At 34.0% G+C, this 15928-nt stretch overlaps 2 protein-coding genes across 2 annotated transcripts; one reads left to right on the top strand and one right to left on the bottom strand.

Annotated features, from left to right (window-relative positions):
• The first annotated feature begins 6190 nt into the window (after positions 1–6190).
• LOC109338413 (uncharacterized mitochondrial protein AtMg00810-like) lies at positions 6191–7051 on the top strand. Its single transcript, XM_019575646.1, has one exon. The coding sequence runs from the start codon at positions 6191–6193 to the stop codon at positions 7049–7051; it is 861 nt and encodes a 286-aa protein (XP_019431191.1).
• Positions 7052–8133: 1082 nt separating this feature from the next.
• LOC109338412 (pyruvate dehydrogenase E1 component subunit alpha-1, mitochondrial-like) lies at positions 8134–13764 on the bottom strand. The gene is made up of 8 exons (XM_019575645.1): positions 12804–13764; positions 11810–11889; positions 11148–11225; positions 10541–10636; positions 10382–10453; positions 9252–9305; positions 9061–9126; positions 8134–8509 (listed from the first exon to the last, which is right to left on the bottom strand). Exons 1-8 carry the CDS (start codon positions 13498–13500, stop codon positions 8465–8467), a joined length of 1188 nt encoding a protein of 395 aa, XP_019431190.1. The 5' UTR covers positions 13501–13764; the 3' UTR covers positions 8134–8464.
• Positions 13765–15928: the final 2164 nt, after the last annotated feature.

Here is a 15928-nt window from a genome sequence, read left to right as displayed (position 1 = left end):
ACAAATCTGTGTTTAATCCTCTTATCGAGAAGATCCAAAAGCGGCTTGGCACTTGGAAATCTAATATGCTCAACAAGGCGAATAGGCTTTGTCTTGTTAAATCTGCCTTAACTACCTTGCCTACTTATACTATGTAGAGTTTTTGGCTTCCTTAGAACACTTGCAGTGATATTGATAGGAAGTCCATGAATTTTCTTTGGAGTGATGATGCTAACAAACATAGTCTTAATCTGGTCAAGTGGGACACTCTTTCTAAACATAAACATGATGAGGGTCTGGGGATTCGTGACTCCCGTTCCGTTAATATATCCTTGTAAGGCAAGCTCGGGTGGTCTTTACTTCAAGACAACATGAAACTTTGGTGCATAAGGTCATGGTATATTTGAGAAATATATATATATATAGTATATCTTGATTTCACTCTTAGTAATGTTTAAATGGACATGTGAATTTGGGATGAAATATAATATATCTTGATTTCACAAAACATGAAATTATAATAGTATTTCATAAGCATTAAAATAGTGACAATATTTGACTTTCCTTCAATATTTTTATTTTATTTTAGAATATCTATTAGGAAAAAAAAAGTAAAGTATAAGATATATGGTAAAAAAAAGTAAAGTATAAGATATATGGTAAAAAAAAAAAGTAAAGTATAACATATATATATAAAAGAAAATCCCACAAAAATAGCTTATCAGGTATGCACAAAATAAAATCAATTTTAAAATAGTTTAACATTTGCAGAAAGTTTTTTTATATAGGAAATACATATCATTCATCTGTATTAATTTTGTTTAAGAGCTAATGGCGATTCACATAACAGGAAATGATACACTAAAAATATAAAAAAACATACATTATTATTACATAATATTAAACTCATTTTAAAAATACTTAACAATATTGAGGTAAAATAATAAACTTATATAAAATGAAACTTATTTAAAAAAATAACTTCAATTATTATTTTAATTAAAGTTATCCTCTATAACACCAACCTTTTCGCTCTACCTATATTTTCATCAATCTCCAACTTCTTCTTCATCTTATCAAGTCTCACTCATAATCATTTTCATTTTCAATTGGCTCGTTTTGCTTCTTTTGTTTTCACCTTTTTTTATCCTTCTTCTACTTCTAGTTGTGACTGCTAGGTCTTTCTTGATACTTAACAATATCATAATTATCTCCTATTTATATTTATCTAACCTACATGTATCATAAAATATAATGTGTATTGCTAAAATTACTTAGAATGTAATACCAATGTTATGAAAATCAGGGTGGGCAGTTTGATTGGTCTAACTGTTGATCGGACTTGAAAATAGTTATATTTTACGGTCTTAGCCAAATGAGAGCTTAAACCTCTTTAAGTCGAGGAAACTCAAGTCCAACCGTGTTAAATCCTATTAAACCACAATAATCCGGAGAGTAAACCGAACGGATTACATAATTTAAAAAAAATCGGGATAATACTCTTATATTTTATTTTACTTCGATCTGAAAAAGATAGAGAGATGTTCAATATAATTATACATAATTATTAATCATATACAATTTTGTATTTATTTATAATTATATATAAAATTACTTGATCTGACTAGACGGTTTTACCGTTTAAACTGATTAAACCTAATACGAGAGCTCTTCTGGTTTGATATCTGGCTGTTTAAAATTTGTTAAAATTCAGAAGATAACTTTTTTGTACTACCAAGGATATCTCATCAATTTTTGGGTAAGGAACTAATTTCTTTTGGGGTGTGTGGTTGACTCTCCTAACAAGTATTGCTCACAAGAATCGAACTCTTTACCTTTTAGTCATCCTGGAGGTCTAGCATGACCTTACATTACTAGACCAACGCCTTATTGATATTTGGAAGATAATTTAAGAATGAATATTCTTCTGCTTCTAGTTGTGGCTGGTAGGTCTTTGTTCATGTTTAACAATATTATAACTCTCTCCTATCTATATTTATCTAACCTACACATCATATATGATTAGAATTCTTGTTTAGTGTTTAATTGTGTTATTGTTTTTATGACAGAAGCAGAAATGGATCCAATATCAGTAGCACAAGCAAAGGCGTGCTACATTGTTGTCTTCCGTGAAAGCTTATGTCCTGCTAATGGACCATGTAATAGTAATTGTGAAAGTAAAGGCTGCCTTGGAGGGCGTTGCCAGCTAAAAAGCTTTCGTGGCATGCAAAAGGCATGCTATTGTAGAATAAAATATTTTACTAGTGATTGATTCTTATAAAATTGTATAGAAAATGATGGATGAACACATCACTTCTCACTTTTGTTTCTTAATTTACTTTTCTTTCTCATATTTTGTGTATCTCTATGTGTTTGGTAGGAATAAGAGTTTGTGAATAAATAAAAAATGACACATAGATCATTTTAACTTTATTTTACAAAACGGTACATTAATCTCCAATTCTCTAAATTAAAAGTGTTGTCTAGTGGAGTCTGACCCTACTAGATCCCCAGAATGATTAAAAGGTCATAAGTTCGATTCCTGTGAACGATACTTGTTGGGAGGAGTAGCTACGCACCCCGAAAATGATTAATTTATTACTCATTGGGTGAGAGGATACCCTTGGTGATACCAAAAAATACAGTTATATTTTTATTATTGTATTCTAATCATTTTATAAGAATAAAATGTATAAAGTGAGTCAAAGGAGAGAAAAAGAAAAGATAGTCAAACACTAATGAGATTTTTTTCTCTCATTTGAAAATGACAGAGAAAGAAAATAAAAGTAGTATGACCAATTTTAATTTCTTCTATAAAGTGAGATCTTGGAGTTGACTAATGAAGTTAATAATCATCACAAAGAAATGAAGAAAGAAAGGATCACAAAATACTCACAAACTGATTCCTAAATCCTTTCTTCTTCTTTCTTTATCATTGGGCCTACTCTGCTTTTACCTTTCTGTTTTGGCCCATTCCTTCTCTTAGTTAGTTTTAGAAGGATGTTACTTTTCAGGTGGTTATTTCTGTTTTGGATAACTATCAAGAGTTACTTTAAATAGCTTGATATATTCTCATTGATAATCAATAAAACAAATTCTAAAGTATTCTTTAATCATCTTCTTACTTCTTTTTTCCTCCCTCATTTCCATTTTCTCACTTTGCCAAGATGGGATACCATGTTTAACATAGTATCAGAGCTATCTCTGGGTAAAATCATCTCTGCTGCAAATGTCTTTACTCTTCTATGATTCTATCTTCTTCACCATTTCCTTTTCACTTCAACGGATCCATCTTATTCTTCACAAATGGAAACTCGTACCATCCAACCTATGATTCCAATTCAAGATCCATCTTCTTCGTTCTTTATGCACGCCAACGAGAACCCTGGAGTTGCTATTGTTTCAAAACTTCTCAATGGTGAAAATTATCAATTTTGGTCCCGAGCCATGTTCATGTCCTTGAAAACCAAGAATAAATTGCATTTCATATATGGTTCTCTTATGAAGCCTTCAACTAATGATCCAACATTCGCTACTTGGGACAGATGCAACACATTGGTGGTGTCTTGGCTGATCCAATCAATTGATGCCTCGATTGCTCAAAGTGCTCTATGGATGGATACTGCTTTGGAGATATGGCAAGACCTGCGTGAAAGGTACTATCAAGGGGATATATTTCGCATTTCACAATTATTCACTGAGATAAACACATATAAGCAAGGTAGTCTTAGTGTAGGAGCATATTATAACCATATCAAGGGGCTATAGCAAGAATTGGATAACTTCAGGCCAATTTCATCATGTGCCTGCATACATAGATTTCCCCCTAGTAGAAGTAGTAGAGGAATAAACTCTTCAAGAACCCTAGGAGGAAGAGGAACCAAGCTTTGTAGTTTTTGTCGTAAGACAGGTCATACAGTTGATTAATGCTTCAAGAAACATGGATTTCCCCCTGGTAACTTGAAGAACTATAGCATCAATAATGTGACTTCATCAGAAGAAGAACACTGTAGCATTGAATCACATAATGAGACAAAGGATGATGGACTGATCTCAGGGGTTAATATCACCCCTCAACAACACCAAACTATGCTTTCTATACTGCAACAATCTACTTCAAAAATCCCTCACATTGCGAATCAGTGCGGCACACATATAGATGGTTCCAATGACAAAGGTACCAACTGTTTATTGAATTATTATGCTAAAACCTTTGATTGGTATCTTGACACAGGGGCCACATACCATGTTTGTCACACACTCTCCCAATTCCATACCTACAAGCAAATTAATGTCATTTATGTAACTATGCCTAATGGCAATCAAATATCCACCATAATTTCAGGGAGTATCATGTTTTCTTCCAACCTACACCTAACAAATGTTCTATACATTCCTGCATTTCATTACAACTTATTTTATGTTTCAAAGTTGATTAATACCATTCCTTGTAAGCTAACCTTTGTTAAAAATCTCTGTCACATTCAGGATCTCACATCATTGAGGATGATTGGTGTAACTGAGTTGAAGAATGGTCTTTTTGCAATGAAAGAATCTGTCAAGACTTTACCTATTATATCTACTCAAAAACAATAGGAAAGTTAACTCTTTTACTATGTATGACAATAACATTTAGCATAATAGATTGGGGCATCCCTCTCATAATAAAATGTCCATCATGCAAAAACTGTTTTCTTATATCAAGTGCAATAAAATTTTGGATCTTTGTCATACTTGTCACTTAGCTAAAACAAAGAAAATTGCCTTATAGTAGTAGCATTACTGAATCTGTTGCTCCTTTTGATTTAATCCATATGGATATATGAGGACCTTTCTTTATCCTAGTACCCATGGGCATAGATATTTCTTGACTATAGTGGATGACAAATCTAGATATACATGGTTATACTTCCTAAAGCTTAAGTCTGAGGTGCCTAGCCTAATTAGAAATTTCATTTCCCTAGTCCATACCCAATTTGGACTGAAAGTTAAGTGCATAAGAAGTGACAATGGGAAGGAATTTTCCCTAAGTCACTACTATGCAGAACAAAGGATTGAGCATCAGACTAGTTGTGTTTGAAACACCCCAACAAAATGGGGTTGTTGAAAGAAAACATCAACATATTCTTGGTGTGGCTAGATCTTTAATTTTTCAGTCTGATTTGCCTCGCTGCTTTTGGAATTATGTTATAAATCATGTTGTGCACTTGATTAACAGACAGCCCAGTAGTTATCTTTCAAATGATAATCCCTTCAATATTTTGTATGGGGAACAACCTAATATCTCTCATCTTAAAGTTTTTGGGGTGTCTTTGTTATGCTGCAACCCTTTCCTCACAAAGAAAGAAATTGGATCATAGATCTAAAAGATGTGTTTTTCTTGGAATGAAAAAGGGAGTAAAGGGTTATGTAGTCCTAGATGTCCACACACATGAAATCTTTATAACTAGAAATACACACTTCTATGAGCATATTTTTCCTTTTCAAGGAATGTCTTATGAAGAAAAGGATCTTGATCTGAACATGCCTATTGAGCCATATGCTGACTTAACCTATGACAACAATACTAGTAGAATTGTTTGTCCTCGGGTTCCTTCTAATGAACAATCCCATCGGCAACCTAATACTGCCATAAGCATCTAAGGAGAAACCAACTATCAGGTTCCTTATGTTAAAACAACACTATCACTAATACTGAGGTACACAGTCCACCTACTAACAATCAAACTCCAAGAAGGTCTAATAAAGTTAGACATAAACCTCAATATCTTCAAGACTATCATTGCATGTTGACCAATTCTACTTCACACTCTGTCTCACCGAGGTCTTCAAAAGTAAGGTATCCTCTATCTAAAAGTATATCCTATGATCACGTGTCCAATGTTCATAAACACTACTCTCTTAGTATTTCTTACAACATTAAGCCAAACAGTTATAATGAAGCTGTTAAGCACCACTGTTGGAAAGAAGCCATTCAAAAAGAGCTTCATGCTCTTGACAAGAATGATGTTTGGCTTATAACAACTCTGCCTAGTGATAAGAAAGCAATAGGTTGTAAGTGGGTTTTCAAGTTAAAATATAGATCAAATGGATCCATTGAGAGGCACAAGGCGAGACTTTTGCAGACCATTGTCTCTTTATTAAATTTACTGTTTCTAGTTTTACTACTATACTTGTATATGTGGATGACCTTATCTTAGCAGGAAATAGCATGACTGAGATTAATTCTATGAAGGAACTGCTTGATTCAGAGTATATTATAAAAGATCTTGGACCCCTAAAGTACTTCATAGGAATGGAAGTGGCAAGGTTCAACAAAGGCATATTACTCTATCAAAGAAAATATGCTCTGGATCTTCTTGAAGATACTGGTATGCTTGGATCCAAGCCATGCTCCACTCCAATAGAGTATGCCAAGAAACTAGTTAGCTCTGAAATAGGTACACCTCTAACTGATCCTAGTCCTTATACAAGACTCATGGGTAAGCTCTTGTACTTGACTCATACTAGACTTGATCTTAGTTTTTCTGTTAGGCATTTAAACCAATTTCTATCCAAACCCACTAATGTTCACTTTGAGGGAGCCAAAGGGATATTAAGATACCTTAAAGGCTCTATTGGTGTTGGAGTGTTTATGCCTGCAGATTCCGATCTTAAGGTAAAGGGATACAATGATTCAGATTGGGCAGGATGTCCTCACTCTGGGAAATCTGTTTCTGGTTATTGCTTTTACCTTGAGAATTCTCTCATCTCATGGAAGATCAAGAAGCAACAAGTGATAGCTAGATTTTCAGTAGAGGCAGAGTATAGAGCTATGACATTGGCAGCATGTGAAACACAATGGTTACTTTACTTGATGCATGACTTGCAGATTGATCATCCTCAACCTGTGATGTTGTACTATGACAATGAATCGGCTATTCACATTGCTGCAAATCTAATCTTCCATGAAAGGACCAAACATATCGAAGTGGATTTCCATTCAATAAGAGAAAAAGTTGAAGCTGGATTGATATATCTTCTTTCTATTCCTACTGCATCTCAAGTAGCAGACATTTTACTAAGTCTTTGACACCTCATCTGTTCCAAAATTTATACTCCAAGCTTGGGATGTTAGACATCCACATCCCAGCTTGTGGGGCTCTTGGAGTTGACTAATGAAGTTAATAATCATCAGAAAGAAATGAAGGAAGAAAGGATCACAAAATACTCACAAACTGATTCTTAAATCCTTCCCTCTTATGTGTTTATCATTGGGCCTACTCTGCTTTTACCTTTCTGTTTTGGCACATTCCTTCTCTTAGTTAGTTTTAGAAGGTTGTTACTTTTCAAGTGGTTATTTCTGTTTTGGATAACCATCAAGAGTTACTTTAAATAGCTTGATATATTCCCATTGATAATCAATAAAAAAAATTCTGAAGTATTCTTTAATCATCTTCTTACTTCTTTTGTTTTCCTCCCTCATTTCTATTTTCTCACTTTGCCAAGATGGGATACCATGTTTAACATGAGAAGAAAGATTAAACTTTCAAAGTGTTCTTTTGCATTTCCTATAATAACATTATCTTTATCATATACTTATTAATGGAGATGTTGAAAGACTATTTTGCATCAAAATGAGATTTATGGAATGTTTTATACATTTTTAAAATATAAGACAAAAAATGTTGCTATAGTAGTATAAGAACGAGCTAGATTCTAATTATGAGCAAAAAATTAAAGGTTTAATTCTTGAGAGCAATACAACACACATTCATTTAGTAATTTTGACATATACATAAATTCATATTGAACCTCAGACTATGCTTAAACAACACAACACACATGGATATAGTGATTTTGACATACACATGAATCTAGATTGAACCTTAGACTTTATGTTTAAACCAACTAACCAACACAACACACATCGATTATTAAACTAAAATCGGTTATTAACTCTCGATCATGGTTTAAACTGTGAAGAGGAAACTTGAGAGCCATTTTGTAAGTATACTTTATGACACTCAAACTTTATGTTTTCCCTTTCTTTCTTTCTAAAATCCAACTCACAAACAGATTCTAAATGATTGTCGTTCCTTCTCAATCATACCACCTACCCGCATAAGTGAATATGAGAAAATAAAAAATGTAACATAAACTTTTCATAGATGAATCAGAACATGGTCAACAACTATTTAAATAATTAACATAATCAAATTACAAAAGGCTCTATATAATCTGTATCAATAATTCAATCTGCTAATAGACAAAAAAAATTGAAAATTATATGGTTTCTATTAAAGCACCATATGGTGAATCACAAGCAAAAATATATTAATTGCCACATCATTGCTTGCTACTTAGGAATTGAATTTCATATACAATTAGAGGAAGCTCAACTAATAACAAAGAGAGATAATCTATTCTCTTTTCGAACTTTTTGTTCTTCATTATCTTGATTGTTCTAGAACTCGTGAAGAGATTCAAAGGACGAAGTTATTGGTCATGGCAAAGTAACTCTAACTTCTTTCCTATCAGTACCATATGCCTGTAATTCAGAAGATCACCAATAATAAGACTTTAATAAAGCACACAATCCACAAAGTAACATGTATGGATGACTATTTTCGGTATAACAAAGAGTATTCTCTGACCCTATGAGTAAGGAACTAATCTCTTTTGGGGTGTGTGTATGCTGCTCTCAACAAGTGTCGGTCTCATGATTCGAACCTTTGACCTTTGGCCTAGTACGATACTTGGAGATTCAGTGTAGCCTTACACAACTAGATCAACGTCTTATTGGTATGGATGGATGACTATGTTGCTTAAATGTAATCTTAAAAACCAGAGATCATGTCTTTTTGTTTACTACAAGACTTGAACTCTGTAATAGTAAAAATTGAATTCAACTATCTAACTATATTCATTCTTCTATAATAAGGAAATGTCTTTTATGGCTCCAAATATCTAAAGCTGTGTTTTCCTCAATTCTAAGACAAAAAAACTACTTAATATGCCATAATAAGTTTTGATTTGCTTGCATCTAAATTCATTTATGAAAAAATAAGGAGTAATGAGAAAGGATGAAATAATCAATACCTCAACCCCTAGACCTTTAACATATACATTAGTAAATAGATCAAACGGATCCGGCCTTCGACTATCCTGGAAATCCAAAATGAACACAGAAATCTCAGATTGTAAACCATATACAACCACCATATGAAATGCAAATATATGGATACCATAAAAAGTAGGAGAAGAAAAGAAAACCAAGATATGCTTTTCACCTTTGCTTTGGCAATGGCTTCTTCAACTTCTTTCCTGATTTCCTTTTCCATGTCCTAAAAGAAGAAAGTGCATAAAACGTTTAGCACTATATTCCAATGATTCATCAAAATAATATATATCAGGATACTTGCATGATAGGCTAGAAACTATTCAAAGAGATAATTCCTAGAATCCAAAGGGTATAAAATTTGTGGAAATTAACTAAAGTTAGGAAGTCATGAAATGCCTACAATTTGTGATGGGAATAATATGCAATTTTCATCCAATAATATTGCGAGTTATTGCACGAGGCACCCAACTAATGAGGTCTGAGGAAGGTATATGTATGTAGTCTTACAATCGCAAGGAAAGAGGTTATTTTCAGGATTTGAACTCATGACCTCTTGGTCGCAAGAAAAATAATTTTACTATTGTGCCTATTAGAATATATGAAAGTATCTTAGAATATCTTAAATTATATTATAGAAAATATTCAGACTCAGATATAGAAAGAATTTATCATATTATGATGATTGTATCTTAGATTTATCTAGAATATCTTGCAGGTAACCGTTGAAGGAGGTGCAACTGCACACACGGCGGTTGGGCGTGCTGCGTCGGAACTTGGAGAGGAATGAACAGAAGGTGGTGGAGAGTTTACATTGCCATAAAAAGGATTTAGAAGGCTCTTGATACCATGTTAGAAGTTGAAAGTGTAGAGAAGAGAGAGTGATAACTGAACCAGATTCTCTTATGGAATAAGAATAATGATTATAGAAGGATACACCATTTATAGAAAGTGGTTAATGGCTAGTGAGCTACACATCTGGCACATGGGCTATGCCTTACAGCAACTAACTAAACTGTGTCAGAACCATAAACTAGCTATATAATATTATCTTGACTCTGGTAAATCTAGATTGCCTACTAACATTTCGCATTTGACTATTTCTTATCGAGTCTGAGTCAAGTTCGACTTGGTTCAGCTGATTTCCATCCTATTCATAATAAAGTAAATAGTTTCAATTCATTTTCTTGAAGTAAAGAAATAGTCATCAATATCAAGATGAGAGTGGGACTATTCACAAAACAACCTTAAAAATATCACATTTCACAATTGAAAGCATGAGTTCAAACTTCATTCATTCACCTTTAACTCCTTTTCAGTCGCAATGTCATGAGACACTAACAACTTCCTGATTCTTTCAATCGGATCACGTTCCTATAATTAAAACCAAGAGAAATTAGAATGAACTCCTCAATATTTAAATAAACTAACAGGATTTTGATGCTGATGAGAGTGATATACCAGTCGCACACCAGAAATCTCATCACGTGTGCGGTATGTGCTGCCAGGATCAGACATGGAGTGGCCATGGTACCTGTACGTGTCCATTTCGAGAATCTGGACAGAATAATCAAGACAGATAAATCAACCAAAACCTCAATAAACTTTGATAATTTAGTCAAAACTAAATAAAAGACCACTGCTATTGGACTAAGTCAATTAGATACCACGAAAGAGTGAAAAATGTCCATTGCTCAAAGGGGCAAACCAGATTCTTTACCAGGTGCCCCAAGACATATCAAGGATGGCATCATACCCATGACATTCTATGGTAGTAAATCTAGTCCGATGAATAATAAATTTTCATGGCAAATTCCACAAATCCATTTCTAACAATTTGTATCAAGTATTTTCCGATAAATGATATCTAGCGTACTCCTGTCATCTTGTGGTCTCATATTGAACAGAAGATGGATAAAATATTAATGAACGATCGCTCTAGCTGCCGCGACTCGATTTTTGGTTGGAAGATCGGCTCTGCGACTATCTTAACTATTTTTTTAAGCATTAGCAGTTGTACTAACAACTATAATAGCAAGTTTGTGTAGATAATAGCAAGTTTACTCACAATGGGCCCGTTCTTCAAAGCATGGTCCTTAGCAAATTTGCAAACTTGTTTGACAGCAAGAGCATCCATGCCATCTAGCTGTACAAAGTATAGATATATGTTTTAAAACTTTCAAAAGAATTGTTTAAGAAAATACTACAAGCACATTGTATATTCAATTAGCACATGTATATAAGCAGAAAAGGAAACCACACCCATGAAATATGTAGTCAATCAAAGATGGTAAAACACATTACAATTGACAATACTGTCAATACAACAAGTGGACCACTACGATGAATAGTGTAAACCCTTTTGAATTAAAATTAGACTGTTTCAAATCGAAGAAAGACTCCACTTTTCGGGGTAAGGCTGCTACGTATATCTATACTTCCAAATCCAACCGAGTGGAAGCCTCTTCACTAGGATACCCTTTAAAACGACCAATACTTACTTTCTGTTCATTCAATCACGACTATTCCCGGGTTACAACCTAAGTTACCTGGTAATAAACTAAGGTGTTACAAGCTACAATACTTCATCAGGGTGAAAGAGCAATTGCATTGCACAGCCAGCATAAGCACATATTGAATCACTTCAGATATACCCTATAAATTACTTGAAGATGACACAAGAGAACATGAAACTTCATTCTCGAAATAAATCAGAGTACTTGATTTCACCTTCAATCCAGGTACATAATCGCCACGCTTGTAATAAGCAGGACTCTTTGCAGCTTTCCATGCAGCAGTTCCCATTCCATCTGTCACATTCAAGACGTGCTTTGATTAGCTTATTTTATAGTCAAACATCCCATAATCAAATCAAAGCAACAAACACTCCAAAACAACAAAATCATTCGACATTAAAAAACGCATAAGTTACAATGGCCTCTATCAAGATTTGCTTCAATTACACCAAGCGCCTCTTCTTTCAAAAGCTACACTAATTTCAATATCACCATCATCTAAGAGATGAACTGCGTAATTTAGCTAAAGCAGGGAAAGTAAGCATAATTTTCTCAGAACCAAAACATAACACCAATCACAACAAGGAAATTACCCTGCCCTCTCCTTTGAGGTTTGCTTCAACCATCACACATCTAGAGCCCTTCTTCTTTCAAAAGTTGAACTAATTTCAATATCAAAATTCAGGAAAGAAAAGTACAATGATAACAAAAACATTTGAAACAAGAGGAGTACCAGGTGTAATTAAACAAAATCTTACAATTTGGTTCACATCATTGTTTTAAATTGTGGACCACATAACATGTTGCCACTACAATTTTGCGGATGTGGTGTCTGACGCAAACATGCATTTGGGTCGCTTCATGTTACATCGAATTAAAAAAAGTTTTTTTAATTACAGCAAATTTACACCACAATGACCACAATCTGCATAATAACAACCACAGTGACTATAATCACAATAACTATAACCATAACCAGAATCGCGCCCACACTCAAAATTTAAAACACTGGTTAATATATTATCAAATCATAAGAATGATTAGACTATCATACAATCTAAATGTCCAAATTGAAGGTTCAGAAAATAAGACTATATTCCTGTCAAAACCTTCAGCTTATTTTGCAGCTCAGTAAACTACATTTAGCAAAATTAATCTCAAATGTAACATTCCCTTCATAACAAAACTACTTCATACCACACACTCACAATGATTATTCTCGCAGACCAAAATCGCGGGAAGATCCCAAAGCGCCGCCATATTAAGCGCCTCGAATAACTGCCCTTGATTTGCAGCACCATCACCATACATAGCAAAAGTAACATTCTCATCTTTACAATACTTTTGAGCCAAAGCAATCCCACACCCAAGTGGAACTTGTGCCCCAACAATCCCATGCCCACCATAAAAGCCATTCTCTTTCCTATAAAAATGCATTGACCCACCCTTCCCTTTCGAGCACCCGTCGCAGCGGCCCATGAGCTCCGAGTAAACCTCGTGCATTGTGCCGCCGCGACTTAAAAAGGTGCAATGATCACGGTACGCTGTGATGATTGCATCTTTTCTTGTGATCGCGGCTTCCATCCCTACTGCGACGGCCTCCTGGCCGTCGTAGAGATGACAGAAGCCGCGAATTAGCCTAGCCTTGTAGAGGGAGTCGGCGGCGAGCTCCATCCGCCGCATGAGGGTCATGTCGCGGAAGAAGGACATGAGCTCGGAGGAGGTGGTGGTGACGGCGCGTGAGGGAGGGTCGCAGTTGTGGGCGATGAAGGGGAGGGAGGTTTCAATGGTGAGGGGAGAATCATTGGTAGAGATAGAACGGTGGAGAGGTAAGGTGTAGGATAAGAAAGATGAGACTGGTTTCAGAGGATTATTAGATCTGGAAACTATGCGCGGTAGAGCCATTTCGAATCTGATACTAAAAAATGAACCAGAAATATGCAGACAGTGTATTATTACTATTATTATATTATTATACTAAGGTGTCGTTCTTGGTTTGGATCTGTTTTTATGCAACTTCATCAAAGTTTCATAAGCTGTAGCAAAATACAGTATTCAACAACATTAAAACAGCAGCGAAAACAGTGTTCTGTAAGACCAGCAGCAAAATACAGATTTAGCAACAAAAAATAGCTGCAAAAAAAAACAGTGTGCAACAACAGAACCAAAAAAACAGTGGCCAACAACCGCAACAGCAAAACAAAACGGCAGCAAATTTATACAGTGTTATATTAAATTAAAATTTTTGCCATATTATTTTGGTGCACTTTCGATATTTGGTTCTTACAGTTAGAATAAAAAACCACCGAACCAGACTAATCTGTTTTTAAAAATAAATCAAATATAACCTAAACAGATTCCGTTTTATGATTTATGTTAATTTTAGACCGGCTTCCATTTTATTTTTGAACTGATGTGGATTTATTTTCAATTTTTTAATAATGCTATTATCTGAAAATAATAATTATAATTCTAGAAAGAATTTAATTAAAAGAAATTGAATAGTCACGACATTAGACAGTCACATTTAAAATGGAACTCATGTGAAGGAAGGATTGAGATGTTTAATTAATTAATGTAAGGAATTTGGCAACGCAAGGACATCAAAAATTGATTGCTTTAGTTTCATACAACATAATATACAGAGGCTCTGGCATAAACAATACTTAACTGATATCATATTCCATGTTTGTACCACATCTTTTCTAAATGTTGATGGGATTATTATTTACCTGGAACCTGACTATAGATTTTAAGATTAACTCAATCTTTGATGTTGTTTGAACTATTTTTTAAACTTGCATCCAATCTTAGATCAAACTAAATATAATGTATACTTGTAGATAAAATCTTCTGAATATTATATATTATTATGAATATGTACTTTGACATATGAAATTATATACGTAAATATTTTATTTATCATTTACATATATGTATACATTATGAAAAATTATAGAATTAATGATATATGAATTGATATAGATTTACGACCATAAACCATTTGTACAAGAGTATCCTAAATAACTAGCAAAAACAATTGAAAAAACATGATTAAAAATATGAAATTATATTAATTGATAAGTTATTACACAAAATGCACTAACTACTTTGGGCCAAAGATATATCATCACTCTGGACACAATTGAGTATGCACGTACAAACATGAGTAGCGAGGACCATGAGACGGATCCGGTCATACATGTCATTTACCCAATCTTAAATGTTAATCTAGTCTAATTTTTGAACTCGAACTTTATCCTAGATTTGATGAAACTCGATCTTATTCGAGTCCGATCATGGCTAGGCCAAACATGATTATCAAATAGGGTCAAGTCCATCTCATCCCTAAGTCTTTATAAAATTTGCTTTTCTACAAGTTACTTTATTTACTATTGACTTCCTTTTCTCTCAAAGGGTGGCAATGAATTGAACCTAGTTATAGTTTTCGATACCCGATTTGTATTTAGTTCAATAAATTTGGTTCATGAACTAAAAAAATTTAAATTGAACTAAAAATTAAGTTCGTTAAACGAGTCAAACTTGAGTTAAGTATAATTGAGCTCATTAGATTCATGAGTTGACTCAATATATACGTTCTTACATATATACACTCATATACACCAACGATCATCATTCAAATTGATGAAGCCCTAAATTTGAGCTCGTTAAGTCACTCGAAAATTTGTGAAGGTTAAATAAGTTGATCTCAAGCTTAAAAAATAGTTCGCACTGAACTCGACTCAAACCCATCTTTAATGAGTCAAATTGAACTCAGTATAACTCAACTAAATTTCACCCCTACTTTCAGGATATGTTCCTTTGCTTAGCTTCGCACACCATAAGCAATACAAGCATAACAAATACTAACATTCCTCCCTATAGGTACACTCTTAAAAAAATGGATAAAACCTCTATACTCCATTGTCCCATCATTCTTATTCTCAAGCTTGTTTTCTAGGACGTCCATCCCCAATCCACGGATATTAAGACTAGCACATCATTATCGCCTTAAGCAACTCATTCATCTTTCACCAAGTTTGTCACTTGCATAACAACAAAAAACTCTCATGATGTAAGGTAGAAAACACAACTAACTAATCAAATAATTGTCTCTATTGGAGAACAACCAAAAACCATAGTGATACAAAAAAGGGTACATGAGACAATATCTCAAAACAACAAAAAACTCTCATGATGTAAGGTAGAAAACACAACTAACTAATCAAATAATTGTCTCTATTGGAGAACAACCAAAAACCATAGTCATACAAAAAAGGGTACATGAGACAATATCTCAAGCCAGTTAGAAAGGATCAACTTTGATATCCTC

Source organism: Lupinus angustifolius, unplaced genomic scaffold, assembly GCF_001865875.1.
Source record: "Lupinus angustifolius cultivar Tanjil unplaced genomic scaffold, LupAngTanjil_v1.0 Scaffold_25_162, whole genome shotgun sequence".
Classification (NCBI taxonomy): domain Eukaryota; kingdom Viridiplantae; phylum Streptophyta; class Magnoliopsida; order Fabales; family Fabaceae; genus Lupinus; species Lupinus angustifolius.
This window is presented reverse-complemented; position numbering and strand designations above follow the sequence as displayed.